Source organism: Lampetra fluviatilis, chromosome 18 (genome assembly GCF_964198595.1).
Source record: "Lampetra fluviatilis chromosome 18, kcLamFluv1.1, whole genome shotgun sequence".
Lineage (NCBI taxonomy): Eukaryota > Metazoa > Chordata > Hyperoartia > Petromyzontiformes > Petromyzontidae > Lampetra > Lampetra fluviatilis.
Window position 1 is genome coordinate 3,126,070 of NC_136292.1, and position 27,598 is coordinate 3,153,667.

Here is a 27,598-nt window from a genome sequence, read left to right on the forward strand (position 1 = left end):
TCCGTTATATACACAGTATCTGCAATAACAAATAGAAAGTATGTTTTTATTCCATTAGCCTGTGAACCTTCTGGACCAATACTTTACAGCAGCATTTGTTTAAGCAAGAAAACTGTGGACCAGTTTCAACCTCCTTGGTCTAGTTAGCAGAGTCAGGCTTGCTTCAACAAAGGCTACTGGATAGCATTGGAAAGCATGTAGACTGATTGACACCTTATGCTGCACAAGGACAGCTGCCACTGGGGGTCCCTCTGGGCTAGACTGCAGCAGGGCATTAAAATGGCTCATGTGCACCCTCCAGATGCAAATCCTTACTGTCGCCTAAAACGAGTGTGATATGGTCAATGCTGTGCGCTTTCAGATGGATGGATGTTGAACTTCTTTCACACCGTACATAGCCAACCGTGCTAATTAGGAGTTGCGGGGTAAGGACAACAAACTAAACACTACAAGCAGTTCTAATAACATTAGTTTTCAATGTAGATGATTTAAAAGTGCAGAGCTCCAGTGGCTTGCTAATATCAGAAGGAAGAGCGTTCCAGACGGCCGCAGAAGCGCATCTGGAAGCGCGCGATGCAGTGACCGTATGTGTTCGACGGCTAGTCAAAACCCGCTGCTGCTGCGAGGATGACCGGAGTGTTGTGCGATGGCTTACGCTGCTTTACGAAATCGACAAGGCGTCGTGGTTCATTTGTGGGGAGCACTTCGTGCGTTATGATGAGAACAAACTAAACACAACAACAACAAGCAGACAACGGCAGGAGACGCCGGCTCCGCACGCTCACCGGGGCAGGGCTCCATCTCGCACTTCTGGTTCTCGCGGCCCGAGCCGCCGCACTCGTCGCCGCCCATCTGCGGCACGGGCGAGTTGCAGAGCCGGATGCGCGTGTTCACTCCCGCGCCGCACGTCACCGAGCACGACGACCAGGGCGACCAGAAGCTCCAGCCGCCGTCCTGACGGACTGCAAACAAGCAAACAGCGAGCGGCACATTCCCAGTCAGTGCCCACTCCGTGTTCCTCTTATTATCATCATCGTCGTCGGCATCAACATCTGCACCTCCGATGAGCACGGTTGGATACGTACGGTGCGAAAGAATTGAACATCAACCGTGGATGAAGGTCTTTCCACAGTCCATCATCGTTTCTCATGGCCCTGTGATGCGGCGATCGGTCTGACACTTTTAAATTTAATTTGCTCCTTCACAGGCACGTTCCCTTCATTAGCCGCCGTATTGACGCACTCCAAAGTGACTGGTCTGATGTGGCCTAAACGTTCCATTAAACGAGTCTGAGGTGAGGCTGTTTGTTGCAGGCACAAATGATCTGTCATCCTCCTAAACCCTCAACTCGTCTCACGCCCCCCGCCAGTCAATCTCACACTGCCCAATGGCAACTCGCGTGCGCTGCCCACGTACCAGCCAAAACGATCAGTCCGACGCAGGCGAATGCCATCGGTTTTCGATGCCGTACCTCGTTTGTCGCAGGCCTTGAGCTGGCAGGTGCGGCCCTGGATGGAGGGTCCCTCGCAGGGGTTGTTGACGCTGTCGCAGGAGCGGCCTCGCTGCTGCGTGCCCGAGCCGCACGTGACGGAGCATTCGGTCCACTCGGACCAGGGCGACCAGCCAGCCTCGCTGTCGCCCACTGCACGCGATGGCGGAGAGCAACACGAGTCACAGAGCGGTGTGCTGAGTGGTGCCTGGGGTGACTCCGGTATCGGGGCAGTGAGTCAACATTGCTTGCATCCTAGGTTCCGGTCTGGGAGCTCGACTGACTGTGATTAAACTGGGTTCTCAAGTGCGGAGGTTGTGTCGGTTTCAGATTGGCCACCGTGCACCGTCGTTGCGTTTTATCGGTTTTCATTTGCTGTAGTCTGTGGCTACATGGCGGTTCTGAATTTTAGTTTTTTGTTTCACAGACGTGCGGCACATATTTCTGTTCATAGCAGAGCATGGGGGCAAGTGCCCCCCCCCCCTAGTGTGTGGATATAAAGCCACTGTAACCCGATGTTATGGGCAAGAGGTCACCCACCATCACCCTGTGGCTGAAAAGTACGCGATGTTACAGTTTACCAACAACATCGTTGTTATATAGTTTGGCAATGACCCAAATTAATTTCCTGTTGATGGAACAATTGTCTAATAACTTGTCTTCTCCCGAGTATTTTATGTTTTGCTTGCAAGGCTAAGAGACGGTAAATATCTGTAAGCTGTGTTGCACTAAACATTAATGATGGCAAGCGCTCGTTAAGGGTGGCATCAGCACCCAAAGGAGATTTACAATCGGGAGAACACTCCTCTGTTTTCCACATCCTCATTAAAATCTGGAGTGAATGCTAAGAAGATTATCAGACCATTTCCATAGCTACTTGCTTAAATGAAACTGCTTACTCTCTCATTGGGGTTGTGCACAAGGAAACATGGGTGCAATATCCATCATTAAAATATCTGGCATGTCAGTTGACATCTCGTTTATTTCAAAGCTCACAGTGACCCTTTTTTTAGTTAATGATGACTGCCATTAAAGGCTTAGTGTTAGCACGTTGCTCTTCGACTAATCCTTAGCCCACATGGTTTTGCTTAAATACATGAACTGATGTGATTAGCGTTGGCAAGCAATCATAATTTCGGTAACAGATTTGGCAAATGGAAGGGGGTTGGAGGGGGGTCTATATGTTGCAAGGTAGCCACTGGCATACAAAGGCATTGCATTTGGTGTCTAATTTCATTAGCTTTAGAAAACTAGTGGGGGATCAACGTCTTATAAAAAAATAAGTATGTCGCTACCAATTATTTTTTTGTAATGTCTAAACAGCATAAAGTTTTTCTTCGCTGCTTTGTGTCTGTGGGCAGGTTGGGGTGGAATAAGTCATCTTAGCATATTTGGGTGTCATATGTTACTGCCCCATCGATTAGAAGTCTTGGCACAGAGACCATTAATCTCCGCTGTTGTGGGCCTATAATCAATGGCACCATATTTATAGCTGCTATTTTTTTTACAGCCAAGGGTCAGCTGTCAAAATAACCCAGTAGGGGGAAGAGGAGCCTGCAGGCAAAGGTCGTGCTGCCAAATTTATTGTCAGCTTTTAAATGAGGTTCCGCAATCAAGGCCACAATAAAAATCTGTATGCACACCCTTTATAAGTTATGCTACCAACATACTCGTCATCGTCATCATCATCAATCTCTTAACTTCATTTGGTTGTGGGTGTGCCACTTAAACATTGGCTGTCAACTCTCTCCATGTTTACCTGCACTTCAGAGTCTTTTGTAGGTGTCATGTCACTTCATCATTAGTCCATGTTATCACCACATTTGTCATCCAAATAATCTCAGGTTGTCCTCTTTTTTATCATTCTACCTTGTCCTGTAAGACGGTGATGATGATGGAAAATCCACCCAAATCGTTGCAGTTTCCTTGATTCACTTTGGGCATCAATGTTCTCCCACTTTTGTCTGCCCCTCTCTCTCTCTATATTGGTGTTTCACTGCCATTGATAGTGTTGTCTCCGCACCATGGAACACATAAGGGGGCATCATCACAGAGATGCACTCCACTCCTACCTGACACCACAATGTCAATGTGGCTCAACCACCTCAGTGTGGACAGTTCTAGCTGTTGCTCTACATCGACATGATCGAGCCATACGAGGAAGAAGAAGATTGTGAGGATGAGGTGCGTGCGTGCGTGCGTGCGAGAGAGCGTGCGACGTACGCAGGCACGTCGGGCAGCACTCTCCCTCAGGGACGTGAGGAGTTGCGCAAGTGACGGGAGGGCACGTGATCTGCCGGCAGTGCGTCTTGGAATCCTGCAGACGAAACCAAACAAGGAAACCGGGAGGTCAGATAATGATCATAATCATTATTCATCCAACTTGTAACGGCCATTCAGTTTGCAGGACCACGAGAAACGATGACAGCTTGGGGGAGGCATTCATCCAACAGTGGATAGAGCATTGCTGATAATGTGATAATATTATACTTATAATGTATATGCTTGCGTGTGGTGTTGTATATGCACGTATATATAACGGGAAAGGTGAGCTGGAATTTGCAGAAATAAAAAAAATTACAATACATTGTAAATTTTGAAAAATCAAACACTTGACCGCACACTCGACATAGTAATAAGATAGAGTATAAAACACTGGTGCTTTTCTGGATTTGATGAAAGCTGATTTTTTCACAGCGTGAAGCCTCTGCAAACCTGATGCAGACAGTGAAATACATTTATCGTGGCTGATCGGGCTTTCGCTTGTGAATGAGTGTATTTATAACTGCGGTTAACATCGCGACGTTGAGCCTGTGACCACCGCAGGGAAATGGGGAATTTTGATGTGGCAGACTCCCCCCCCCCCACCGAAATTTCATTTTGCCACCTAATGCTCAAAAGGCCCTCTGTTGAGTTCGTGGCTTTAAGTTTTCCTGGCTTGGAATGCCATAAGCGTGGCAGGAATGTGCAAAGAGGAGAAGAAGAAGAAAAAAACAGCATGACACTCATCCTTTTTATGAATATGGGCTGATGGTCCCGGAAAGTAGCGAAATATATGAGTTGCATGTGGTGGATTCATGCTGTCTGCTTCTTATTTTTTTCCAATGTTATGTATGCATTCATTCAGCCATATCAAATGTTTTTTTTTAGCAAGTCACACCGATGTGTTTTTACTATTGAGTTGGGTCCCTGATTTTATATCAACCTCGATGAATAGCATTCATGGTATAAAACAACAACACAGCTATGCTGAATTCAAAAGGAACAAACTAATTAAATAACATTTAACTGCTTAACTGCTCTTACTCGTACTTTTAGAACATTGAAGAGGCAATGGTGAATATGAAGCAACAAAAACAAAAAATTCAGGAGTTATATAATCTTTGAAATCAGTTTTGATCAAAATGTAATTCCTTTGCCAAACCACAGCCTCAGCAGGGAAAAGTTAGCAAATCAACATTGTCTCTGGCTTGCTGTGTATGGAAAGTGCCTTTCCAGCCTCAACACTGAAACTGAGCTTAAGCTGCAGCTAATGAGCACCTGTAAAACTCATGCTGCTTGTAATATGTTCCTGGCTTGCAAATGCGTATTGCTTTATGAACGAAAAAAGCTAAAGGTGCAGCCCTGCAGTTGCTTGCTCATGCCACTGCTGAAGGAAGGGCCTCAACGAGAGGGAGTTCTAAAAAACTCCTCTGGAGAGCATTTGGCCTACTATTCTATGCTTGCCAGATATCTTTTAAGCGGTTTGCTAGCAGTACTCCAAAGCAAAATGTGCATGCATCACTGCATGCTTTCAGTTCTAAATTAATGTACATAAATTGGAGCCTGCTTTATATTTCTCTCTGAACGAACTTGTGACGGCAGCGTATTCTGCTGACGCTGCGCTACGCACACATAATGGTCTCTTGGCTGAAGTCCAACAGAAATAACAATCGGGGCCACTTGCTATGTTGGAAATCTTAAGGGAGAAGAATCATCACGCACATGTAAAGTGCGATGCCTTAACCGGTGTCGCCGGCCAATATTGGCATAAAAATGTCCCCGCGCTTTATTTTTCACACCTTCATTTCCGATCCACACTTAAGCCACGGATGATTTTTTTTTTTAGATTCACACTAAGGTTCGCATTAAGTCCTGAGAGCAGGGCTAGACTTGCCGCAGTCAAAGCCACATTCAGTCCTCGTTCTTGGCCGCCACAGACCCTTCATACCAAAGCTCCGAAAAACAGAAGGAAATGGCACTCCTTTGAGAAAAGGCGTAGAGAATTGTGAAGAGTGCCGATGAAAGCCCGCCAGCCAAAAGTGACCGCTGCTGCCTTCCTCGGCCTTGTGTGTGCACGTTGCTTACGAAACGTTAAAAAAATGGTGAAGAGTTGTGAAGAGAGCTGCTTAAAATGGGTTACCCAAATTGGGTTACTCAAGTATTATCTTGGTTTTCTATTCCCCCCCCACCTCTCCCCGGCCACCCCCACTCTTAAAATTTCACTTTGATAGTTTTGTTCAAATGACAAAGCCAGCATTCATTACATTAAAAAAATTATGCCACTATAAAGTCTGCGAATTGTAATTTTCATTACCTGATTTCCATTCCATTTTGATCGGGTGGCGTAATGTACGGAAGAAAAGACCCTCACCGACTTGAAAGACATGATTAACGGCAGCTTGGCTTTTTTAGCTTAAAATAATTATATGGTTTACCCTTGTAACTGCTTTCCCTTTACAAACTTGGCCGGTGTACTACTGTGCCTGCGATTTACAACATGTGATGTTCATGAACTGAATCCCAGCAATAGCACCAGGTCTTGCTTTCAAGCTTCTGGCAAATGTTAAATCGCATATGTTACAATCACTGGCACATTGGAGACTCGTATAATTAATTGTAACAACTATTGCTCAAAGTTGCCGTAAATAAAACTCGGAGGATAAATGTGTTGGAGGCCTGTCTATCATTGCGTGCCGTGACACATTGCATTTGGAAGAAAAATGCTCAAAATATTGTTGCCAAACCCGTTGCGCAATATTAAACTCAAACTACAAATGTGCAAGCGCTTCTGCCGAAATGGATATTTCCAAAAATCTCTGGTAGCAATTATACGTGGTCTCAGCCTATCTACCAGCCCTGCCAATGGATCCAACGCAAAGTCTGCCGGAGCGACGGAGCAGGCGGGGACACACTGACGGCACAGCAAAGCAGGCTGCTGGTACACAGAGTACTTGTTTGAAGACTTTTCAGATTTTACAAAAATCCTCAAGACTTTGTGCTATCATCAAGCGCTGCTGCACGCCGATGCTCAGGAATTGTTTACTCGATTTACAAAAGGCAGCTTTTTGGGTACTGATGTAATAGCGTACACATTAACCTATTTGTTTTGTTTTTAAACATCACTAGGCTGATGGGGAAATAGCAGCTTGTGTCAAGACATGTGCTCTGGATGCAGCTTATTGCTCATATCTTGCACAGCTCAGGAATGTTTGGTGGCAGTGTGAATAGACTTGGTGCACTTATGTTTCTTTGCACACGTATGTGTACAGCCCTAATATGTCAATCCACTGCTGGATGATGTGAGGTGCCTCCCCAAGTCGTGCTGGTTGTGGGGGTTGCTAGACCATACATCACCACGTTGGTCAGTGTGATTCTCGCTCACAGCCACTACACATTGACGATTATTTGAACCGGTACTGAGACTCTCCTTGGTCGACTCAGCCTCAAATGGATACCCGATGCAGTGTTTAAACATTGCCACTGGAGAGGCAAATGTGGCCGGGCGTGATGCCATCCACCCACCCCCGTGTGTGCCACATTCCCGGCCTTCATAGGTGCTCGCCAACAGTCTTTTTTTAAAGCTATACAGGGGGCCTTTGTGTGTGTGCATGCTTCTACACACCCGGCAGGTGCAGGTGGTGCAGCTGTTGATGGTCCACTCGGTGTGGTTGTCGTAGAGTCGCCCCTCGTACAGGCACTTGCCCTTCTCCTGGATGTCCATGGTGTTCTTCAGGTTCTCGTTCTCCTCTTTCTGTGCATGGACAGAGCACAGCAGGGCAGGGGCCATCAGTTTATTGTGCCACACATAGGCCAAAGGTAGAGGGAATAGAGGCGTATGTGGAATGTGGTGTCTGTGCGTCTTTGTATGTACGTATGTATGGATACGCCAGTATATTTGAAAGGTATTGGGAATTGAGTGTGTAACACCACAATACACATATTATTATTACTACTGCATAATTACTCAATGGGAAAGCGTTTTTACAATGCATCATAACTAATGACTAATTGAATATGCAAGCTGGCGATTCCAATGCTATTCCCAGTGACTCTGCCTCTCGCAAACCAATCCAATAGAATAACCCTAATCCCCCGGCCTGTCTCGATTGCCCTTTCAATACTTGCACCAGGGGGTTCCTTGCGAACAAACTTAACGATAAAATTCAAATTTAGGGGTCAGGGTTGGAGAGTTGGGAGGGAGGGCAGTGGAGGCGTTGGCGCGCTGCACTGCGCACCCAGCTACCCAAGTTCGATTCCCGCTCACGGCTAACACCAGCGACAATTATTTGAGCCTCCCCTACGTCGACTTAGCCTCAAATGAGTACCTGGTGCGGCGTGTAAAATCATCGCGGTGTTGGCCACCCACCCGTTCGTGCACCGTGCCTGCCTTCATAGGTGCTCACTAAACAGCACTTGTCCCAACATTCTGTTGAGGCTATACGGGGGATCTTTGTCTCTATTTGGGGGGGTGGTCAGCAAGATTTTGTAACACTCACCAGCTTTTGGAGGCCGTCCACCAAGTACGTGACCGTGCTGCGCAGAGCCTTGACCTCATTGTAAATCCTCTTGACCTCGTTGCAGGAGATGCCACAGAATTCCATCACCTTGTTCACCTTGTGCCCCGTGTAGTCCGTCTTGATGGCAGGCGTCCCAAGGAAACCGCCGCCTAATTTTTGGCACGCGCGAGAAAAAAGAAACCCAACGGCACCCCCCAGCGCGCACGGCAGGTGTTTGTTTAGCGTGGGCAGCCAAGTCTAGCAGGACTCTGTGCAACGTGATTTCATATTGCTTGTACTATTCATTGCTTCGAACAAAAACATCGTCAGTAAAGTGAAATACATGCTGTTTTTTTAATATAAGGTTCTTTTTTCGCCGTTTATTAAATTCGGATGGTTTGCATTTGAAGCAGAGTATTTGCATATCTTGCATTGGTGCAAAAAAAAATACACGCTGCAAGGATTTTATTTTATTTAGTTTTAAATTAAGACCGCATGCACAAAATAAAATGGTGCTTTCTGGCGCTATTTGTTAACATTTTATTTTTCCTTTCCGTCCAGTCATAAGTGCAATTATTTTTCGTTGTTGTATTTTACAAAAGTGTGGTCCGCCTGTGCTTGTAATCCGTTAGCACAACATCGCTGTCCTGAAGTGACTCAGGTGTACTACAGGCGGTTTAATACGGCAATAGCATGGCCGCACGAGGAATTCAAGCAGCCTGAAAGTGGCGGCGAGCTTCAGGCAAGCGTGCAAGCGGCTTTCAGGTGCGTGCAGCCAGAACGAGTCAACAAGCCACTTGATTGACTAGCCCTCCACTCCTACAAACCCAGCCCAACTGAACTCAGCTCAACTCACTCTGAGCCCCATTTCTGTTGATTCCTAAGTTCGCGGAAGATAGTGTCCAAACCACAATCATCGCGGTCCACCCCAAGCTGCTGGCTTTTATTATTCTCATCACCAATCCCACATATTCACATGTACATCATATCGCGTGCATTGTGCTCATAATATTTTGGCTGGCGGTCATAGAAAGTGGGCGAGTAGATTGGTTGTGAGTCTAGCCGCATGCCTCTGTGGCTCATGGTATGCCTGCCCTTCAAATCGCCCTCGGTGTCAGAGCAGCTATAAGCTGACAAAGCCACATCACTGACACTTAATCATTTCTGGCTAAATTTACAACCCGCTGAACGGTTTTGTTGTTGTTGTTCCTGTTGTTTGACTGTGTTTTTTATTGTGATTGTAATATTTTTCGTTTTTAAACATCATTCACCAGGGTGGAGAAATACGGTCAAATAACCCCCAGGATCCGTATGGAGTGGGGAGGCCCTCGTCCAACAGGTGATTGACACAAGGGCTATATGTGTGAAATATTTCTCTCAAGCATCTGTTAAGTGTCAAACTGAATATGCCTTACGGAACAAAGCGATCCCATCCCTTAAGAAGAATTCACGGCAGTCTGTCCTAGCCTGGTTATGTCATTCTACAAGGCTGCGGGGATCTGTCGCCTGTGTCACAGGTATGCACAGACTGCATGTATAGAATTCATTGCCATATTCCAGATTTGCAATGTTTTGCAGTGTTGCCATTCCAGCTTTGAGTTGCCTCGTGGTTTAAGCCTTTAAGCCCCACACTCTGCGAAGCCAAACTATGCTGATGAGAGTTGGAAAGTTGAAACTGGTCCAGAGTTCGCTTGCTTGTACATATGCTGCAGTAAAATAATGCTGCAAAAGCCAATAGGGTTATGAACTAAAATATTATTTTATTTAAAAACAATATCATGGAACTGACCTTTATTATATAATCGTACTTTATTTAACTGGCAATAAAGTTATATTACATTACCAACAACTGAATACTAAGTGATTTTTTTTTAAATATTACAGTAAAATTGAAAATTAGAACATTAAAACTGCAGCATTATATATATATTTTTAAATATACATTTTACATTTGCAGCAAACACTCAAGCCAATACATATATCTGGAGCAGAACTGAAGTGTTGGCTGGGCTATAGGTGGCCATGCAAGCACGTGCCCTAGGGGACGCTGCTGAGTAGGGCGCATGGTAAGCGCGCGGCATTGATGCGTAAAGCCCTTTCTGAGCATTGGGCATCAGCAAGCAGCAGCAGCGTTAGAGCTTTGTTCCTTTGGTCGTAGCCAGTAGCTGTGATGAGTGCGGCATAGCGACCCTGCCGATTGAAGCTCGTGGGCCAACAGTGAACATTCACACCGAGAGCACAATACAATAACACAACAGCCATCTCAATGGAGGCGTTCATGTGTATGTACAAAAAAAAACACTACCAAAAAGTAGACTTAATTTACTAAAAATATATATATTTAGGCATGATCTAAAGTTTACAACCTATTTTAACTCAAATAGGCTCATATATTTACCAGCCTTGACGTTGTTCAATGCCAAACAATGGACAAACGAATTGAAAGTTTACCGATGTAGGTTTGTGCAGTGATAATCCGGCGGCAATTTAGTGACAGTGGGAGTGGAGTGTCAGTTGCCTCCACCTCACTGCCAACATATCTCACAGATATTATTTTAACTCGGCAGTTAATTTATTTTTAACTCTGCAGTATACATCAAATACTCGAGATCAACAAACAGACCTCCTTTTCGTGCTCGTGCGAAAAAATATATATGTTAGTTCGTCGGCCATTGAGATCATATTTAATTACCTTTCTTGCTCCACAAAAAGCATCTTGACTTTTTTTTATAACATTTTAAAAGTGGTTTTCCGGGGCACTAACCAGACCATAAAACCACCAACTTACTCATCATACCCCACCTAAAACAGTATTTGTTTTTAACACTCGTGGTATGTTGATGTCGCAACAGGAATTAAAGACATGAGGGAATTACTGAGTGGCTGCTGTGTGCCAGGCTGGGTGCACAGTGCCCCGCACGCGTTCCCTTACCGTCATTCCTGACGCACCCCTTGTTCCTCAGAATATCCTCCAGGGACGTGCCGAAGATGAAGCGGACGTTTTGCAGTGAGCCCTGCAGCAGTGGCAGCCAAAACAACAAGAGAGGGGGATAGGCAGGGAGGGAGGGAGGGAGTGGAGGGAATTGGGAGGTTAGGCTCGCATCCCAGGGAGCAGAGTGAATGACGAGTCTGGTGGCCCATCCTCCATCGGCATTCATCTCATGCCGCGCGGCTCGCACTCATTCATTCACCTTCAGCCCAACCAGCCGTGAGAATGTTTACACTGTGGTGGAAAGTTCACGTCATTCGACACGAATAGCCATTGCCCCCCTAAGACGTCCCAGGTATGTTATGTTCTTTTGAAATTCACATTTTAGACGCTTACGTGTGATGCGTGCGCCCCGAGGCTAGGGGAAATAAAACCACGTCACATTTTGGCCCCGTCGCGTCGGTTGTGATGGGTGATCATGTTGCTCATGCCGTTACCAATTGGCTGTCACGTTACTTGTGGTCCCCGGCTAACGACACTCACGGAGACACCCTCGACGGAAGACAACAGTTGCCACACTCACCCTGAAGTCGTCCTTGTCGCTCACGAAGCCCTTGCCCAGGCGCAGGCGGCTGGTGTCGGGGTACAGCTGCTGGTACACGGGCCCGTCCAGGCTCAGCACGTTGATGAGCTCGCAGCCCACGTACAGCTTGGCGCTCTCGTGGTCCACGTACAGCGTGATGTTTTTCCACGCGAACGTGGCCAGGTCCACGTGCTCGAAGGAGCGCACGCTCTGCGCGTGCACCAAGTCGAGCGTGTCCGCGTGTCCGTTCGACACGATCTCGAAGAGGCGGGCCGATCCGTCGGCCGAGTCCACGGCGAGGATGGTGCCCCTGCTGCGCTTCTCTTGGCGCAGCGACGCCTGGAAGACGAAGCTCTTCTCCTGACGCATCGCCTCCAGCAGGCTCTTGAGGCTGCGCTCCTCGGCCGACGGGACACGCTCGGCCCGGATGATCTTGAACGCGGGGCTGTTGGCGTCGGGCCCCTTCACCAGCTTGACGCCGGCCGTGCGCCGGGTGATTCGGCTCATGTCGAACACGTCGAACACGCCGTTGTCATCCGTGCCATAATCTACGGTTGGCGAGTTAGGGGAGGGAGCGGGGGTGGGGGGGGGTAGCCGACCGCATCGGGGCAATGTGAGCGCGATGCAGGTTGATGGGGAGGGAATAAATACGTGGAGGGAATAAACTAAATTATTGTTTTTATTTTACTAGATTAAGCCCAATCAGCTATTTAGCTTCTTTTCCAGAAGCGACCTGGCCACAAGTGATAGCTCAACGAAGTGGCTTATCACGTGGAAATTTATAGCAGCCAAATACTCCAAACGTACATCGATTCTAAATGTGCAGAGAAAAACCGGAGGATCCGCAGAAAGATCCACGCGAGCCCGGGGCGAACACGCAAACTTTAACATACAGGCGTCAGGGTCGGAACTGAACCCGTGCCCTCCTGTATACCAGGCGAGGGAGTTAACATCTCGCCATCAATGGGTCACCCACGGGTTCCTTTTCCGCGCTCCCGCGTCCTCAAGCGCGCGCGCGCTCGCATCTCAAGTAGCAGCCGACTTGAGTCAGACCCATCGTGCCAAGGAACAACACGCGTTGGCCAAAACCCGAAAACACATCGGACAGAGATTTTAAAGTGGTGATCACTCTATTAAAACGTATAGCAAGGATACAAGCTGTCTCTCTGCAAGATCGACGTTGTATTCGATACACACGATTTATTTATACACACACGCTGCCGCGCAACAGGTCCCGTGGTAAAACCTTGGGGTGCGAAAAAAAACAAATCCGCAGTGGCACGTACGAGCTAAAAATACTGTTTTTGCCGGACGCCGCGCGCGTTTTTGAAATTCAAATGAGGCGCTTTTATTCTCGGCTCGGTAAACACGGGGGCTCGGTAAACACGGCGGGGCTAATGGGAGCCGCGGTATTGCCAAGCCAAGGGCGCGAGAGTGGGGATTATAAATCGGTGCCGAGCGAGAGAATTACCGTACGGATGAGCCGCGCCAACAAACGCCAACAGGATGAGCGCCCTCCACGCAGACCCCATCTTCGGTCCGGTCGCGTAACGCGAAGTCGGCGGCACGGGAAATCTAAGAGCGTGGAAGAGGACAACGCGTGATTTTCACAACAGAAGCAGGTCACAGCAAACGCACACGTTGGCAAAGTTAAATAGCTGCGATGGGTTTGTCCCCGTTGCCTCTTCGTGTACAATTCACGAATTGTACAGAAGGAGCGATCCACCAAAGAAATTAAATTGCGGCAGAAAAATGTAGCATTATTGTACAAATGTGGCTTAAATGTAATACAAAGTGCGTGCGGCGTAAGTAAGTAACACCTACCAGGCAAAGCTTCAAAATAACTGCCGTTTAAGTGTTGTTCACGGAGAGTCTCTGTAGCCTATGTATCTATACGCTCTATGCGGCTAAGAGCTCTGAAGTGAGACTTCGCCACGGGAAGACTCGCTCTGCTATCAGTCTTCTACGTCGCTTCTGCGTTCGCCTCGATGTGTGCAGGTCGAAGGCGCGACAGATTTTATAGCGACTCGAGTCGCCCCCGCGTCTCACTCCGCTCCCTCCCACCGCGTGTCAGTCCCCTGCAAACACCACCCACTCTGTTGGATTCCAGCCACCCTCTCCGTCCCACTAACCCCCGTCTCCATTTGACCTCCCTCCAGCCTCCCTCCGTTCCTCCCCTCCATCCCTCCCTCCCTCCCTCCCCCACCACAACCATCAACCCTTCTCACACTCCTCTCCCCTCCCTTCCTCCCTTCCTCATCTGCCCCCTCCCCAATCTCCACCGTCCGTCCGTCTCGCTTTCCCCGCGATCTGCTGTCTGGCCTCTCTCAAAGTTTGTTGGCGAGTTGAGTAACTCGCTCGGAGCCCATGCCAATCGAAACGGGAGGAAATCTCGGGCAAGTGAAGTTGAGGGGTCCCCCCCCCTCTCCCACCGCTCCACGCCACCCCACATGGCCCCCACACGGCTGGACGCGCAGGTGTTGATGACGAGAGAAGCGTGGGCTGGCTTGGAGTGGCGGCGCCCGTGCGCCGTGCTTGGAATATTTTTATTTTTTGGAAGACCGAGGAAAAAAATATTGGGGAGTGGAAAATTTATTTTTTTAGGGCGACGGCGGCCAAATCGCAATCGCTTCCTTCGCCCCCCCCCCTTATTTCTTATTCTTACGAAACAGCAGGGCGGACGGTTCTGCGACGTATTTTAACACGTTAAACAAATACGACTTAAATGGGGGGCTTATTTTTAGTTTCGGTGAGTGATGATGTTTGCGGCGGGGTGCGGTAACTAAGGTAGTAAAAAAGAAATTAGCACATTGCCCGGGCCGATAGGGAACGCGATCTTGCAGTGGGGGCTAAGTTTAAACAGGATGGGCACGCATTGCAGAGGCGTCGCGTCAAGTGGAGTTAAACGTACGAACAAGGTCTAGTATCACCTCGCACGTCCACTTACCACCTGGTTTTAGCGCCGGTTTAAAACAACAACCGTGGCACGCATATTGGACCCCTTCCCCCCTTCCCCTCCTACCCTCTGAACGCATTTGAACCCTCGATATGGCGCTCCGAGTTGACGCAAATGGTGAGCGCGCGATGATTATGGCCAACAGGGAGTTACATTTTCGGCGGGTGATATCTGAATCGGTACCTTCATCCAACCAGCACTGACCAGCGTGGTGAAGTATGGTTAAACAAGTTTAACACGTAGGTTTTCGCAACCGATATCATCCATAATACAGTTTTTTTGGGGGGTTCTGTCGCGTAAATATAAATGTGTCGTTAAAGCCACCACCACCAAACAACCCGCCTTGGGCTGAAGTGGCATAAGGAGAGTCTTCATTGAAAGATGCTTTTGTTAAATTATAAATCATAGCGTCGTCGTCTGTACGAAATGCCGCATGTAGACTGACCAATATTTCCCAGTGTCCGCAGGTTGAACGCCTCGGATTGGCTTTCTGAAAGTAAGTTTGCGATGACCTAATGACGTTAATTGTTAACTAGAGAAATGCACGACATGCCGCGATTTTAGTCAGTTAATGTTTATTGCCAAGTATGCTCGCTATGCAGCAGCTAAGTTGTTTTTTCGAACTCTGAATTGAAGGCCTCCCGCGGAGCGTGTTTCCATTCCAGGGGCCAATCTTCCCATTGAAATGCTAATTTAGCGTCGGTACACATTAAACACACCTGGTAGACCGCGACCGAAAATAAATGCCAATCTTCTCCGCGCCGTGGGGGGGGGGGGGGGTCCAGACGAAATGGAATTTAGCAAAACGGGGGTCTCTGTGGTGTGACTCCGTTGTCCGTGCGTGTCGGTGCTGTGCGCGCGTTAAAAGCATCAACACTTCTAGATTTGAAGCTTTCGTGACAGCAAGGATTAGTATTCTTAGGTTTTTTCGTTAAAGTCACGTAGGTAAAAAATTAAAATTCATTAAAGTAAAATAAAAAAAACGATACGTTTCGGAGGCAACACAAGCTTCCGTCTTCAGGTGGAGGTTTTTTTATTTTATTTTTATTTTACTTTTATTAATTTTAATTTTAAATTTTTACCTACGTGACTTTACTGAAAAAAACTAAGAATATGAATAAGCATCAACACGTTCGCGCTCCGGTGAGACAAGGGACTGAAGCCTCGTCAGGTCATTTCCCACAGAGATTCCGAGCGAGCCCAATTCAAGGTAAAAGAAAAGGTGCAGCCCTGCCATTGCTTGCTCACACCGCTGCTGGCGAAAGGGCCTCCGCCACAGACAGAGAGAGGGAGTCTCCTCCCGACAGAGAGCTTCCAGAGGCAATACCGAGGCATGCGGGATGGGTAGTTTAGGACACTTGGCCATTTGTTTCAACTTCCGCGTCGGAAAGAACGAGCCGGCGACGACTTCTGGATTGCAAGTTCGACGCGCTCACAATTACAACCACGGCAGCGTCTCGGCTTTGGAAAAAGGTCTCTGAAAATCAAAGAGCTTTGACGAATCACCCGTAATTCAGCCACTCTCGTCAGATCTCGGAAGCTAAGCGGGGTTAAGTATGGATACTGCTTGGATGGATGACCACTGTGTATCAAACACGTGTTAGTCAGCTGCTGTTGAGCTCCAGTTCAGCTAGATCAGTAATCGCACCGTGTATGCACTGTGATGACCCCACCAACGTCTGTGCGCCTCGCATTTGGCTGATCAGGGCCATTCGATGAGGCGCGTGTGAAATTGCCACCCACGGACCTACACGGCCTTGGGGGAAACCCTCAACGCGTCAGTAAATGCCCACGCGTAACGCGACAAGCCACGTCAGCGGTTGGCGAAACACGCCAGGAGTGACCTTAAACAGCGAGGTTCCTCATATCGCGTCGTCCACAACAACCTCCTCGGCGTGCGTACAATAGCGCTCGTCAGGCGTTTCCACAATAGCCGCGTTCAGTTACTGCGTCTGGCTGAACTTTGTTCAGTGTGACTTTAAAAAGGAGAGAGAAAAACACCACTGCCCTCGTACCATGGCACCTGGCTCACTGGACAGTGACGCAGATAATGATAATAAACCGTCTTCCCCGTGGTCACAGAAAATAAAAATAATAATAGAGAATTATCTCAGCTTATATATTTTTTTCTGCTACATATTGTTTTGCCTTCAAATAGCTTCAGTTTGTGACATTCCTGAGAGGCCATTCGAGTTACTAATCCGCTGAACGAGACTGATCAGGGACCCGACTAAATGTGTTGCATACAGTGACGTCAGCCTAACAGGTTGTGAGATTTAAGGGGATACGCATGTGATTAAAACATACGCACAAAAGTCACATCGATATATTCGTAATCGCCCGTGAACAGAAAAATTCGTGCCAACAAAAGAAATTGCGTAAAAACAAATTCAACAATCATAAGTAACTTCTCTTTTTTTTCCTAAACAGAAGTTTCAGCTTTTTATTGTGTGAGGTTATGGATTATTAGCAGATGACACAACTCTACGGGAAATATTTTATGATCACGCAAGTACTGTTGACATGAAGTCACCACCATCAGCATCAGCGCCAATTTCTGGAGAGAGAAAAACACCCCGTTTTTAATAGTTCGAATGGCCACTAAATCCTATTCAACAAATTTTATGATACCTCGTTGGCAGTGGTACACGATAACAAACCACTAAACACACTCGACAAGGATTTGATTTTTATTTTTCAGGCAGTGTTTTTTGACTGTTCAATATCTCATTTCAGCACTGCATGCCAGTTGCAGTTCACGTGCGGCAAGGGTGAGATGGAATAAACTCTGGACCGCGTAGCGATGCGTTCATCAATTAGCCGATAGACCATCCATCCCTGTAGATTTTTTTTTCATTTACATTGTCAATAAACTATGTTCATATCTACGTGAATTGACTTATTTATGTTTACGTCGTCCCACTTTACTTCATCGACATACAGGAGCAGGACTAGGCGAGAGAATAATTTATCTCGACAGGAAATTCTATCTCACGGCCTATACCGATGACGCCTCGGCAAAGAATCTCAGACAACAATCTCGAACGTTGCGCTGAAAGACGTGCGCGTGCGTTCGATCCGTTCCGTGTCGCTATTTACCGTGGCAGGGCCGCCGGCACTGCTGCTACACACGCGGAAAGGTGCAGGAATGCTCAGTTTGCTCACTCTTTCCGCTAAGGTTGGCGGCCGCTTCCCCGGCCACCTTTCACTGACATACCACTCCCTTTGATGATGTCCACGCGAAGCAGAAGGAGGAGGCGTCTATCGAAGCGACGCGTAACGGGAGCCCCAGCGTGCGGTTTTTTTTATGTCGGGATGACATCACCCATTCTTGCGCGTACCTCGCACGCAGCTCAAAAGAGCAAATAGTCCGACTTAAAAACAATTTCAAGCAGAAAGACCACACGGCTTTGCGGTATATTCCGGTTTCATCCTCATTAGGACTCATCAGTACCATTACAGCTATCATTACCTACTGCTGACCAGTACGGCCATCATTACGTACGATTGCGCCCAAAGGACATCGCATAGCATTCACGAGCCCCCGCCCTGAAACTCTCCCTTTTCCTCGTGCACCATATATGGAGTTGGCGCTTCCGACTTGCGTGTTTGGTCTCGGCGTCTGGGCGTCTCGGGGCACGTTGCTGACGGGCAGCGAGGATGGACTGTGATGGGTGAGGTTAGGTGGGTGTTGTGTGGGTCTCGTGGCAGGTGGGGGAGGGGAGCTGGGGGGGTATAGGAGGAGGGGAGGGGTGGGTCGGTGGGTGGGTGGCTGGGTTTGTCATGAGCAGTGGCGTAGAGATTGGTGACGAACCCGTGCGACCTGAGGCAGAAATTCCTGTTCACGCTTCACATCGATGGCGAATATTTGAACTGGCTCTGGACCTCCCTTTGGTCGACTCGGCCTTAAATGAGTCCCGTACCTGGTGATATGTCTAAAAAGAAGGGTGACCCGGCGCGTTTTTTGTTTGTTCCTAACTGCACTATCCTGACCCATCGGGCGCCGTTCCGACATTCACAGGTGCTCACGAACAGCACGTTGCTTCAACAGCCTGAGAATCTTTGTCTAGGAGTCAGGGATTAGATTAGAAGGAAGGAATGAAGCGAGAGTAGTGGGGTGTGATTTTGTTTTGTTTCAAATCACAGTTTGTTGTGCACATGTCCAAGGGTCCATAAACGCCAAGCGGCCAGCAACAAAGAGCACCATTAAAGTTGTAACAGCTGTGAGTTCATACGTTGATTTTAATCGGCAGGGTAATTTGACACGTGTAAAAAAAATATATACTATGAGAGGGAATTCCAAAATTAATTGCTACAAGAATAAAATCAGGAATATAAGTGTTACGACCTGCGGTACGATGGTTAAACATAGTATGGGAAGTGGTATCTGTGTGCGGTGGTTAGGTGGGTCTGGAGGTGATGGGGTTTGGAGGGTGTGGAGATGGATGAGTATCGAAGAAAGGAGAGAAGATGGACAGGGGATCTGTGCGTGATAAGTGGTTAGGTAGGTTCTGCAGTGGTAAGAGCACTGCGCTACGAACCCGGCCATCCGAGTTCGATTCCCGCTGGCTGAGCCAGAACCGGTCCTGGCCCAGACTCAAAATGAGTCTGTGTTGCGGCGTGTACACATCGCCACCCTAGAGACAAAGGCGGCCGGGCGTGGTGCTGGCCACCCACCCACCCGCTCGTGTGCCGGTGCCGGCCTTCATAGTTGTTCATCGCTAACAGCACTTGCCCCAACAGTCTGTCACAGACTATTCGTGGGATCTGTGTCTTTGAAAGGAGCGGGGGGGGGGTCGATGGGCGTGCGGGTTGGGACACGAACGCGCGCGAGCAGCGCTCCTGCCGTGCTCACGTCACCCGGCCCTGACGTCAGCGGCGCACCACGGGAAGAAGAAGGAGAGAGGAGAGAATGAGAGAGAAGAATGAGAGAGAAAAGAAGGAGAGAGGAGAAGGGGAGAGAGGAAGGAGGAGGAGAGCAGAGCGTGAAATCTTTTGTTAAATATTTCGTTGAAAAAGGGGGGGGGGGCACATTAAGTAAAGCATTGGAAAAGAAAACGAAATGATGAACGAAGCAAAGTGCCGACTACACCGAGCATCTTCTTGTTTCCACTGATCGTAAAAAAAAAGAGAGAGAAGAATGATAGAGAGTAAGGGGAGAGAAGGAGGAGGAGGCATCCACGAGTGATCAGCGCTCAGGAATGCGTCCGGCGCTCTGTGGGTTCGCTATGGGGGTGGGCGGCGGGGGAGGCAGCCGAGGCGAGGCTAATGGTTAACATATGCAAAAGGCGGTCACTACGGGGAACCTCGTCATCGACAGATAGTTCCTGCAGGCTCATCATCATCATCAGCGGTTACATCAATCCACAGCTGGATAAGTCTCCCACCCCCCCCAGCCACCTCAAGTCATGGGCATATCTGCCACGGTTCTGTCCCCATGTCGTCTGACCAATGACAGTTCTTGTAGGTTCATAAATCATCGTCCGCATCAGCGGCCGTGATCACTCCACTGCTGGATGAAGCACCACCCCCCCCCCCACGCCGATTCCAAGTCGTGGTTACCTCTCACCGTTCTGCGGTGTGCCTCAGCTGTGCGTATTCTACGCAGCACCCCCGTGAAGTGTTTGACTGTTGGGGAAAGTTGCTGTTCACGAGCACCTATGAAGGCCGGCACGGCACACAAGGGAAGTGGATGGTCAACACCGCGCCCGGCCGCCTTTGTTTCCCCAGTGCTGACGTTTACACACCGTAGCAAGTACAGTAATACCCCGGTCTACGTATCATCCTGTTATGTCGTTTTGCAAATACGTCGTCACTGCACTACCCGATTTACGTCGCTTTTTAGCCGTCGCCTCTCGTCCTTTCAACACTTGTTCGCACATTTCAGGAACGCATCCCCGACGCAAACCGGGTTATTGTTGCACTAATTTAAGGCTAAGTCGATCTAGGGGGGAGGCCCAAGACCGGCCCACGCGTTCGCCTCTTGTGAGTGCGTCGTGAGCGGTAATCGAGCTCGGGTCGCTATGGGCGCGTGACTCGGTGCGCTAAACCCCGCAGCGCAGACACAAGGCCACTCACGAATCTATCTCCAGCGGCTGTTGCTTGAGAGAAAGTGTCGTCTCACTGAGCACGCACTGAGACCGAAGCGCCGGCGACGTGGAGATAGAGGGCGGCGTGACCCGCCTTTGCCCCACCAGGGCTGATGTTCACACGCTCGCAGGAGTACGCACGGAATTCAATTCAGGGAGAGGCCACCTTGCACAGGCTCAGAACACATACCTGTCAACCCCTTATCAGCGCCGAGCTTATTAAAGACCAATTCAGACCTTATTGGTCACCCCGTGCCTCTTACACATCTCAGTCTACGAAGTCCCATCACAAGGGAGAAACACAAACAAATAGACACACTTTTGTGCTCGTAGTGAAACGGCTGTACGCCGTATAAACCTGAACACTCAATTTCCCTGCACAGTACAAGAATACGGAGTAAACCGTATGGGGTGACAGCTATGAAAACATGTTGTGATTCAAGTGGCACGCTATTGATGTTGGCCGTGACCAGGGATCGAACTCGTGTCGCCAGGTTCGCAGCTCACCATTGCTCACTGCCGCCACCACACTCATACCGCAGAACACACACACACACATATATATATTTTTAACACTTAAAAATACCCACTTACTTTCGTTATGAGACAAATATTTTAAGCGACCGACTATTGAGGCCAGAATGACACGCAATTTGTAGTGGGCAGCAACCACGCCCAACCGCTTTCATCTCACCAGTGCGCACACGCGAGGCGACACGTGCTCAATTAAAAGGCTGAACCGATCAAGGTGGGGGCTGAGAAAATATTCGGATGTCACTCTAAACCAGACTATACATTTTTTTTTTAACCGGGTAAGGCCCACTGAGCTTTATAGCTCTTTTTTCAGAGGCGACCTGGCCACAAATGATATCCCAATTAAGTGATGTATCATGTGGAAAAGTATAGCAGCCTAATACTCTGAATGCACATCGATTCTAAATGTGGAGGGAAAACCCGGAGGACCCGGGGAAAAATACACGCAAGCACAGAGAGGACACGTAAACTCCAAATATATAGCAGCAGCAGGCGTCAGGGTCGGGATCGAACCGACGACCTCCCGTATAGCAGGCGAGGTAGTTAACATCTCGCTACCACAGTGCCCTTAGCCACCAATGGAAAGTAAAGCATAGGAATGGAGCAAAGTCTTCGGGGTTAGGAGTGCAGTGTGTTAAGCGAGCCTCTTCGCACACAACAGACACATACCGGTAGACACGAGCCAAACTGATCGCATCATCCATGTCCACTAGTAACCGCGGTCTTATCTCGTTTCATTATATACATATTTGTTTTGTTTGTCTAATAAAGTAAAATCAACTAACCTTGTCGAGCGCATTTACGAGACGTCGATGGGTTTTGGAGCGTGAATCGCTGCGACAACCATGTTCGGTTCGTTCAGGCTATATAGGAATGTAATAATTTGTCGTAAATAATCGTTATTCATGACAATTTACAGACCGTTGTCAGTCCACTGCGAGATGGTCTCTCTCCACGCCGCGTGGCATTACGAGGTTTGTTTGACCGCGTTTTACCAAGCCGGCTGGTGCGGGTTGTCGACGGAACGGGTGGGACCCAGGACCGGCAACTGGACGTTAGCCCTGGGCGCTAAGCATTGCGCCATTGATCCACCTCCACCCCCTTCTAGGGATATACGGGGACAAATTATAGACACGCGGAGTGGCGGTGGCCTTGACTCGACTCACTGTTGGTTACATCAGCGTGGTGTAGCGATACACTGTTGTTGGTTTTTCTTTCAATTACCATCGATCAATAGGGCTCACGATCGAATGGCAATCAATGGTTTTCGATTCATGCTAATTATATTCAAATTTTTAACTTGGGCTAGTAAGGCAAAACATTTTGGAAACTAGACATAGAATTTTTTTACGAAAAACAAAACAAACACTAAAACGACACCAACTGAAACAGTGCATCAATTGGTCGAATAGCGGCCCCGAATTAGCACGGTGACGTCATTGGAATCCCCCCCCCCCTATCTGCGTGTGCATCGGCTATGGTGAATGTTTACACGCCCGGGTCAACAGTAAAACAACAACAGGAACTACAACAACAGAAACTGAGAGCCAGAAACAAAAAGTAAAGCGTCTGCCTGCCTGCGTGTTTGTACAACAGAGTAGCCCTGTCAGAATGCTAAGCACCGTGGCAGCTCGAGTATGTTGTACAATGTGTACTGCTCTTTGCGGTCGCAGTCGACTTGTCGTCTGCTTGCAATGTTTAGAGCCAGCGTCGTTTGCACTCCGTAACACTGCTGTCCGTGTTTCGGGTGCCCCGATTTCAGCAACCTCGGGCCAGCAGGAGGCTGAGACACCAGAGTCTATTCTACCCGCCAAGAATAATTTCTTGCCGACAAAAAAAATTTGTGACGCTTTGGGTGGCAAATTTGTGCCCCATACAAATGCGCCACGTGTTGAAGCAAACATTAAATGTACCTATTATTCCCATTACTAATCGGTCTTATTGTTTCATGAACTAACACGACGCCTTAGAATATAATTGTTTACATGTAACACACGCTGCCATAGTTGTCATTGGTTAAGCACAATGTATTTGCAATCCATAGGTCGCTGGTTCGATCTTCCAGTGCGGGCACGTTTAATAAAATCCGCCCGCCTTTGCCTGCCCAAAATATAAATAGGTTCACGGCAGTTAGTTAATTGGCCTGGTCGTGTGCAGTCGAGTAAAGAGTAAACCAAAATACCAACTATTCAGGGGCTCTCTTAGAGTCGAGACTCTAAAGCTAGTTGTGATATTTGGCCGACACCACGTTAATTCCAGATTTGCATTCGGCGATGCTATCCTAGATGATGCATTTTTATTTTTAACGTTTGGTAGTGAATGCTTCTTTATTGTAGGGCGGCCACACAGTGGTTAGCGCACTGCACGATGAACACAGCAACCTAAGTTCGATTCATGCCCACGGCTAACATTAGTGGCGAGTGATATCTGGAGCGGTCCTGTGGCCTTCCTCGCACTCCTCACAGCTCACCGGCCCGCACTGACCAGCGTGCTGATTTATGGTCAAACAACCACCACAAAGACCAACACTGGCGTGGTGAGTGTGGCGTTTGTCCAGCAGTGGATTGACAAGAGGGGGGTGGTTGTGGATTTTTACCGACTCTTTAACTAAGCTCGGACGTTATTGGCAAATAAAACAATGCCTGTGGATGAAAGTGATCTGGATTTAACTGGAAGCGGTGATTATTATTTTTTTACACAGCACCACAGCCTTAAGCAAATGTACAACGTGCTGGGACAGATTCCGACTCGTAGCCATCACAGACAGCCACGGTATCTGTATTACTCACGCAATGAGTGTTGTTGCACTGATTGCTACACACAAAAAAACCTGGCTTCAGACGTGTCCTCGTCGATGTAGACTATTTTTTAGTTCGCCTTATTGTAATGTAACAGGTCTATACATCATTGGAACCTCATTTGCCAGTAAAAAATATGATAATTGTTTTTTTACCCTTCTATCTGGCAACAAAACTGACACCTTTTTTTTACAAGGAGTCATGTTTGCATAGACCACAATACCTGCAGTCATAATGCAAACCCATGTGAGACTAGGCTCTAAGGAAAGCTGTCTCGGGTGTTGACCAATCAACTTCAAGGACAGTGCATATCATTATCAGAGTTATGTTTTTTGTTTGCATTATGACTGCAGGTATTGTGGTCTATGCAAACATGACTCCTTGTAAAAAAAGGTGTTAGTTTTGTTGCCAGATAGAAGGGTAAAAAAACAATTATCAGGTCTATGCATATGCCGCACATTCCTAGAGTACGTGTGGAGTCGCCAGCTTTACATCGCCTCTCGCGTCCAACGCTTACAATCGTAATCAATACATGTAGCTAATCAATAAATGACGGCCATTATTAATGAGCACCCTTTAAAATAATAACGCTTTGGCCTAAGTTCAACCACTTTTTCCCATTTCGCCCTCTCCTCCGCCTATTGTGTGGGGGGGGGGGTCACAGGTTTGAAGCAAAAGTTTCTGGATGTTCCTTCTTTATGACAGGTGCTCGCTAACAACACTCGCCACGACAACAATGTGCGCTGTTGTGTTTGTTAAAACTTAATACGCTCCGGGTTAGAGTTGGGGTCGGAGTAACGGATTAGGAATTGCAGTTAATCCTTCCTCCCGCACTGACCATCGTGAAGTATGGTCAAATAAACCTCCAGCACCGACACGGCGCTGATGAGGTCTTCATCCAGCTCTGGATTGACAAATGTGCATGGACCGTACGTGGCGTGAATGTGGTTTAATATGGTACACGTGCCAAGACTTACGATAACCAACTCCTCCGCGTCCTACTGTGGAAATTCATTATGAAACAATGCACGATTCATAGAAAATACCACCCTGATGGATGGATGTAAGCGTTCCACTGCTTACTCACTCACGTGTAACCTATTGGTCAATTGTGTTTCCATTGTTATTGATATCACGCAACGCTCAATGAAATCACGTGCACGCCACTTAATTGAATTAGACAGAGGTGTGCTTTGCAATAAACAAATAAAGACCGCAATGCATCGTGACTTTCCAAAGTCCACGGCTACTATGCGCAAGCTGACTCATCTGAATCAACAACAGAACGCTCCTTGTGCGTACATAAGCATCCTAGGCCTTTGTGCCGAATGCCATCGTTGTATCACTCACCTGGACACCCACTCATTTCCCTGCATCCTCACTTACCTGCACACTCACCTACACAAATACAATGACCCACCCCCCTGTTATCGCCTTAACATGCTGTTGGGGCAAGTGCTCTGTTCGCGAGCACCGATGAAAGCTGGCACGGCACACGAGGGGGTGTGTGGCCAGCACCACACCCGGACGCCTTTGTCTCCCCAGTGGCGATGTTTACTACACACCGCACCAGGTACTCGTTTGAGGCTGAGTCGACCTAGGGGAGTCCCTGGACCGGTTCAGATAATCGTCACCGGAGTTGGCCGTGAGCGGGAATCGAATCCCGGGTCGCCAAGTTCGTAGCGCAGCGCGCAAACCGCTCCACCACCGCCTACACAATCACTCGCCCACAGTCCCCCAGCGTCTCTCCTCCTCCCTGTACAGTTCTCCTATTGAATGTCATTGCAGTCCCTCTTGAATACATCCACAGCCAGAACGTGGACTCGAATCCAAGAGCGTTGCTGCTGTACAGGTGGGTCGGGACCATGTAGGTGGGCCATGGGTGGTTGCGGTGAGCAGAGAGGTGAGCGACTAATGGCCGGGTAACCACTTGCGTCCTATTCAAATGAGCATCGAGGGATGCGCCCATTGAGGCAGTGGCGTGAATTCCACATTCGTATGACGGGGACAAGTACATCCGTCGAACAGCCATTGTTTGACTCTCCCCACAAAGTGTTGCTCGGTTTCATTTTCTTCTCTCGACGACGGCAATGATGATGGGCTGAGTCAACCCGCAAACCCGGATTTGAACTCGCGCCCTTCCGAGTGGCGTGCCGCCGCTCGCCACACCGCTGCTGAGCCTTGCATCACCTGTCAATTGTTGGCGGTAGCACCGTGCGAGCCGTGCAGTGTGCAGGTGCAAGTGCACGCAAGAGCTGCGGATTTAAGAGGAATTGGGCCCGCGCCTGTCTGCTATCGGAGCGCACGAATCCTTCACGGAAGATAACACGCCTGGCCGCCACTGTTAGAGCAAGCATAGTGTACATTCCTTGGTGGGGTGGACATGGATATATGACATGAGAAGGCGAGTCGCAGTGGAAATGGTCACGGCGTAAACACGCAAGACGAAATTTCAGTGGGGAGGTAGGGGGGCACTTTTAAAGTGAATAATTTAAAGTGAAAACGTGGATGAATTTGTTTACAATGTTCGCGATTGGGTAGGTAGGTGGATGGGTGGATTTGTCAGTGCGTTAACTCATTGGTTGGCGGGTGTACGTGTCCATGAACATCCCAAAATCAATCCACTAGTCAATGAGTCCTCATTCCGTAGTGCGGATTGTGGGGGCCGTTTGACCATACTTCACTGCGCCGGTCATTGCGGGTTGTTAAAGTTTTAGTTGGCATATAAATAGGCAATTGGATAGGTGGGTGGGTAGGTATAGTGATTAGGTAGGTTAGTCGGTGGGCATATAGGTAGGCAATCATATCGATAGATAGGAAGATTTGTGCACGCATATATCGCTGAGTAAGTCGGCGGGGTGGTAATTAGGTGTGTAGGTAGTTTGGTGTACAAATAGGTAAGTTAATAGCTAGTTCAGTTTATATGACATGATTTTCATAATCTCTTGTGAACAGTCGTGGTAGAGGTGCAGTCCTTAAATGTCTACTCAAGCCATTGCTGGTGGAAGAGCCACCACTAGAGGGGTCCCTAGAGAGCCCCTTTAGAGGCCATGTGGCCAATTACTACCAGGCTGACCAGAGATTCTGGTCGAGGGAATATACCCACACTTCAACCCACCACATCATCGACTAACTTCTGCAGAAGTAATTGTTTTCAAAGTGCATGTGCCCGCACTGACCACGATGGTGAAATATGGCTAAATACACCCCCCCCCCCCACCATAAGCTGCAGAGCACGAGGTTTTCTTAAAGTAGAAGTCTTTAAATACAGCTGTCCGCATTATTCATCGCATGGAATTTACGAGCAACGGGCCATTGTCAGGTTGAAAGAAAAGGAACACATGCAGACGATATATCATTCAAAAAGCATATTACAACCTCCTCTGGGTGGCTATTGCAACGAATCCCTTCGTGAAATGCACAGGGCGGCTCTGTGGGTAGCGCTTTCTAGTTCGGTGTACG

The 27,598-nt window shown here is 48.2% G+C and overlaps 1 protein-coding gene across 2 annotated transcripts in view; it reads right to left on the reverse strand.

Annotated features, from left to right (window-relative positions):
* Nucleotides 1–17,917, reverse strand: part of THBS1 (thrombospondin 1) — a 31,174-nt gene extending 13,257 nt beyond the window's left edge. The window contains exons 1-9 of one of the 2 annotated variants that reach the window (XM_078864352.1): nucleotides 17,815–17,917; nucleotides 13,231–13,334; nucleotides 11,760–12,307; nucleotides 11,180–11,261; nucleotides 8,248–8,417; nucleotides 7,374–7,502; nucleotides 3,713–3,806; nucleotides 1,472–1,642; nucleotides 786–962 (exon numbers count right to left, since the gene is read on the reverse strand). In XM_078864352.1, coding sequence (XP_078720478.1) covers nucleotides 786–962; nucleotides 1,472–1,642; nucleotides 3,713–3,806; nucleotides 7,374–7,502; nucleotides 8,248–8,417; nucleotides 11,180–11,261; nucleotides 11,760–12,307; nucleotides 13,231–13,291 — 1,432 coding nt within the window. In that variant the 5' untranslated portion in view covers nucleotides 13,292–13,334; nucleotides 17,815–17,917. Of the gene's footprint in view, nucleotides 1–785; nucleotides 963–1,471; nucleotides 1,643–3,712; nucleotides 3,807–7,373; nucleotides 7,503–8,247; nucleotides 8,418–11,179; nucleotides 11,262–11,759; nucleotides 12,308–13,230; nucleotides 13,335–13,583; nucleotides 13,860–17,814 lie in introns of those variants that run through there. The other variant, XM_078864351.1, reaches the window with a different exon arrangement.
* Nucleotides 17,918–27,598: the final 9,681 nt, after the last annotated feature.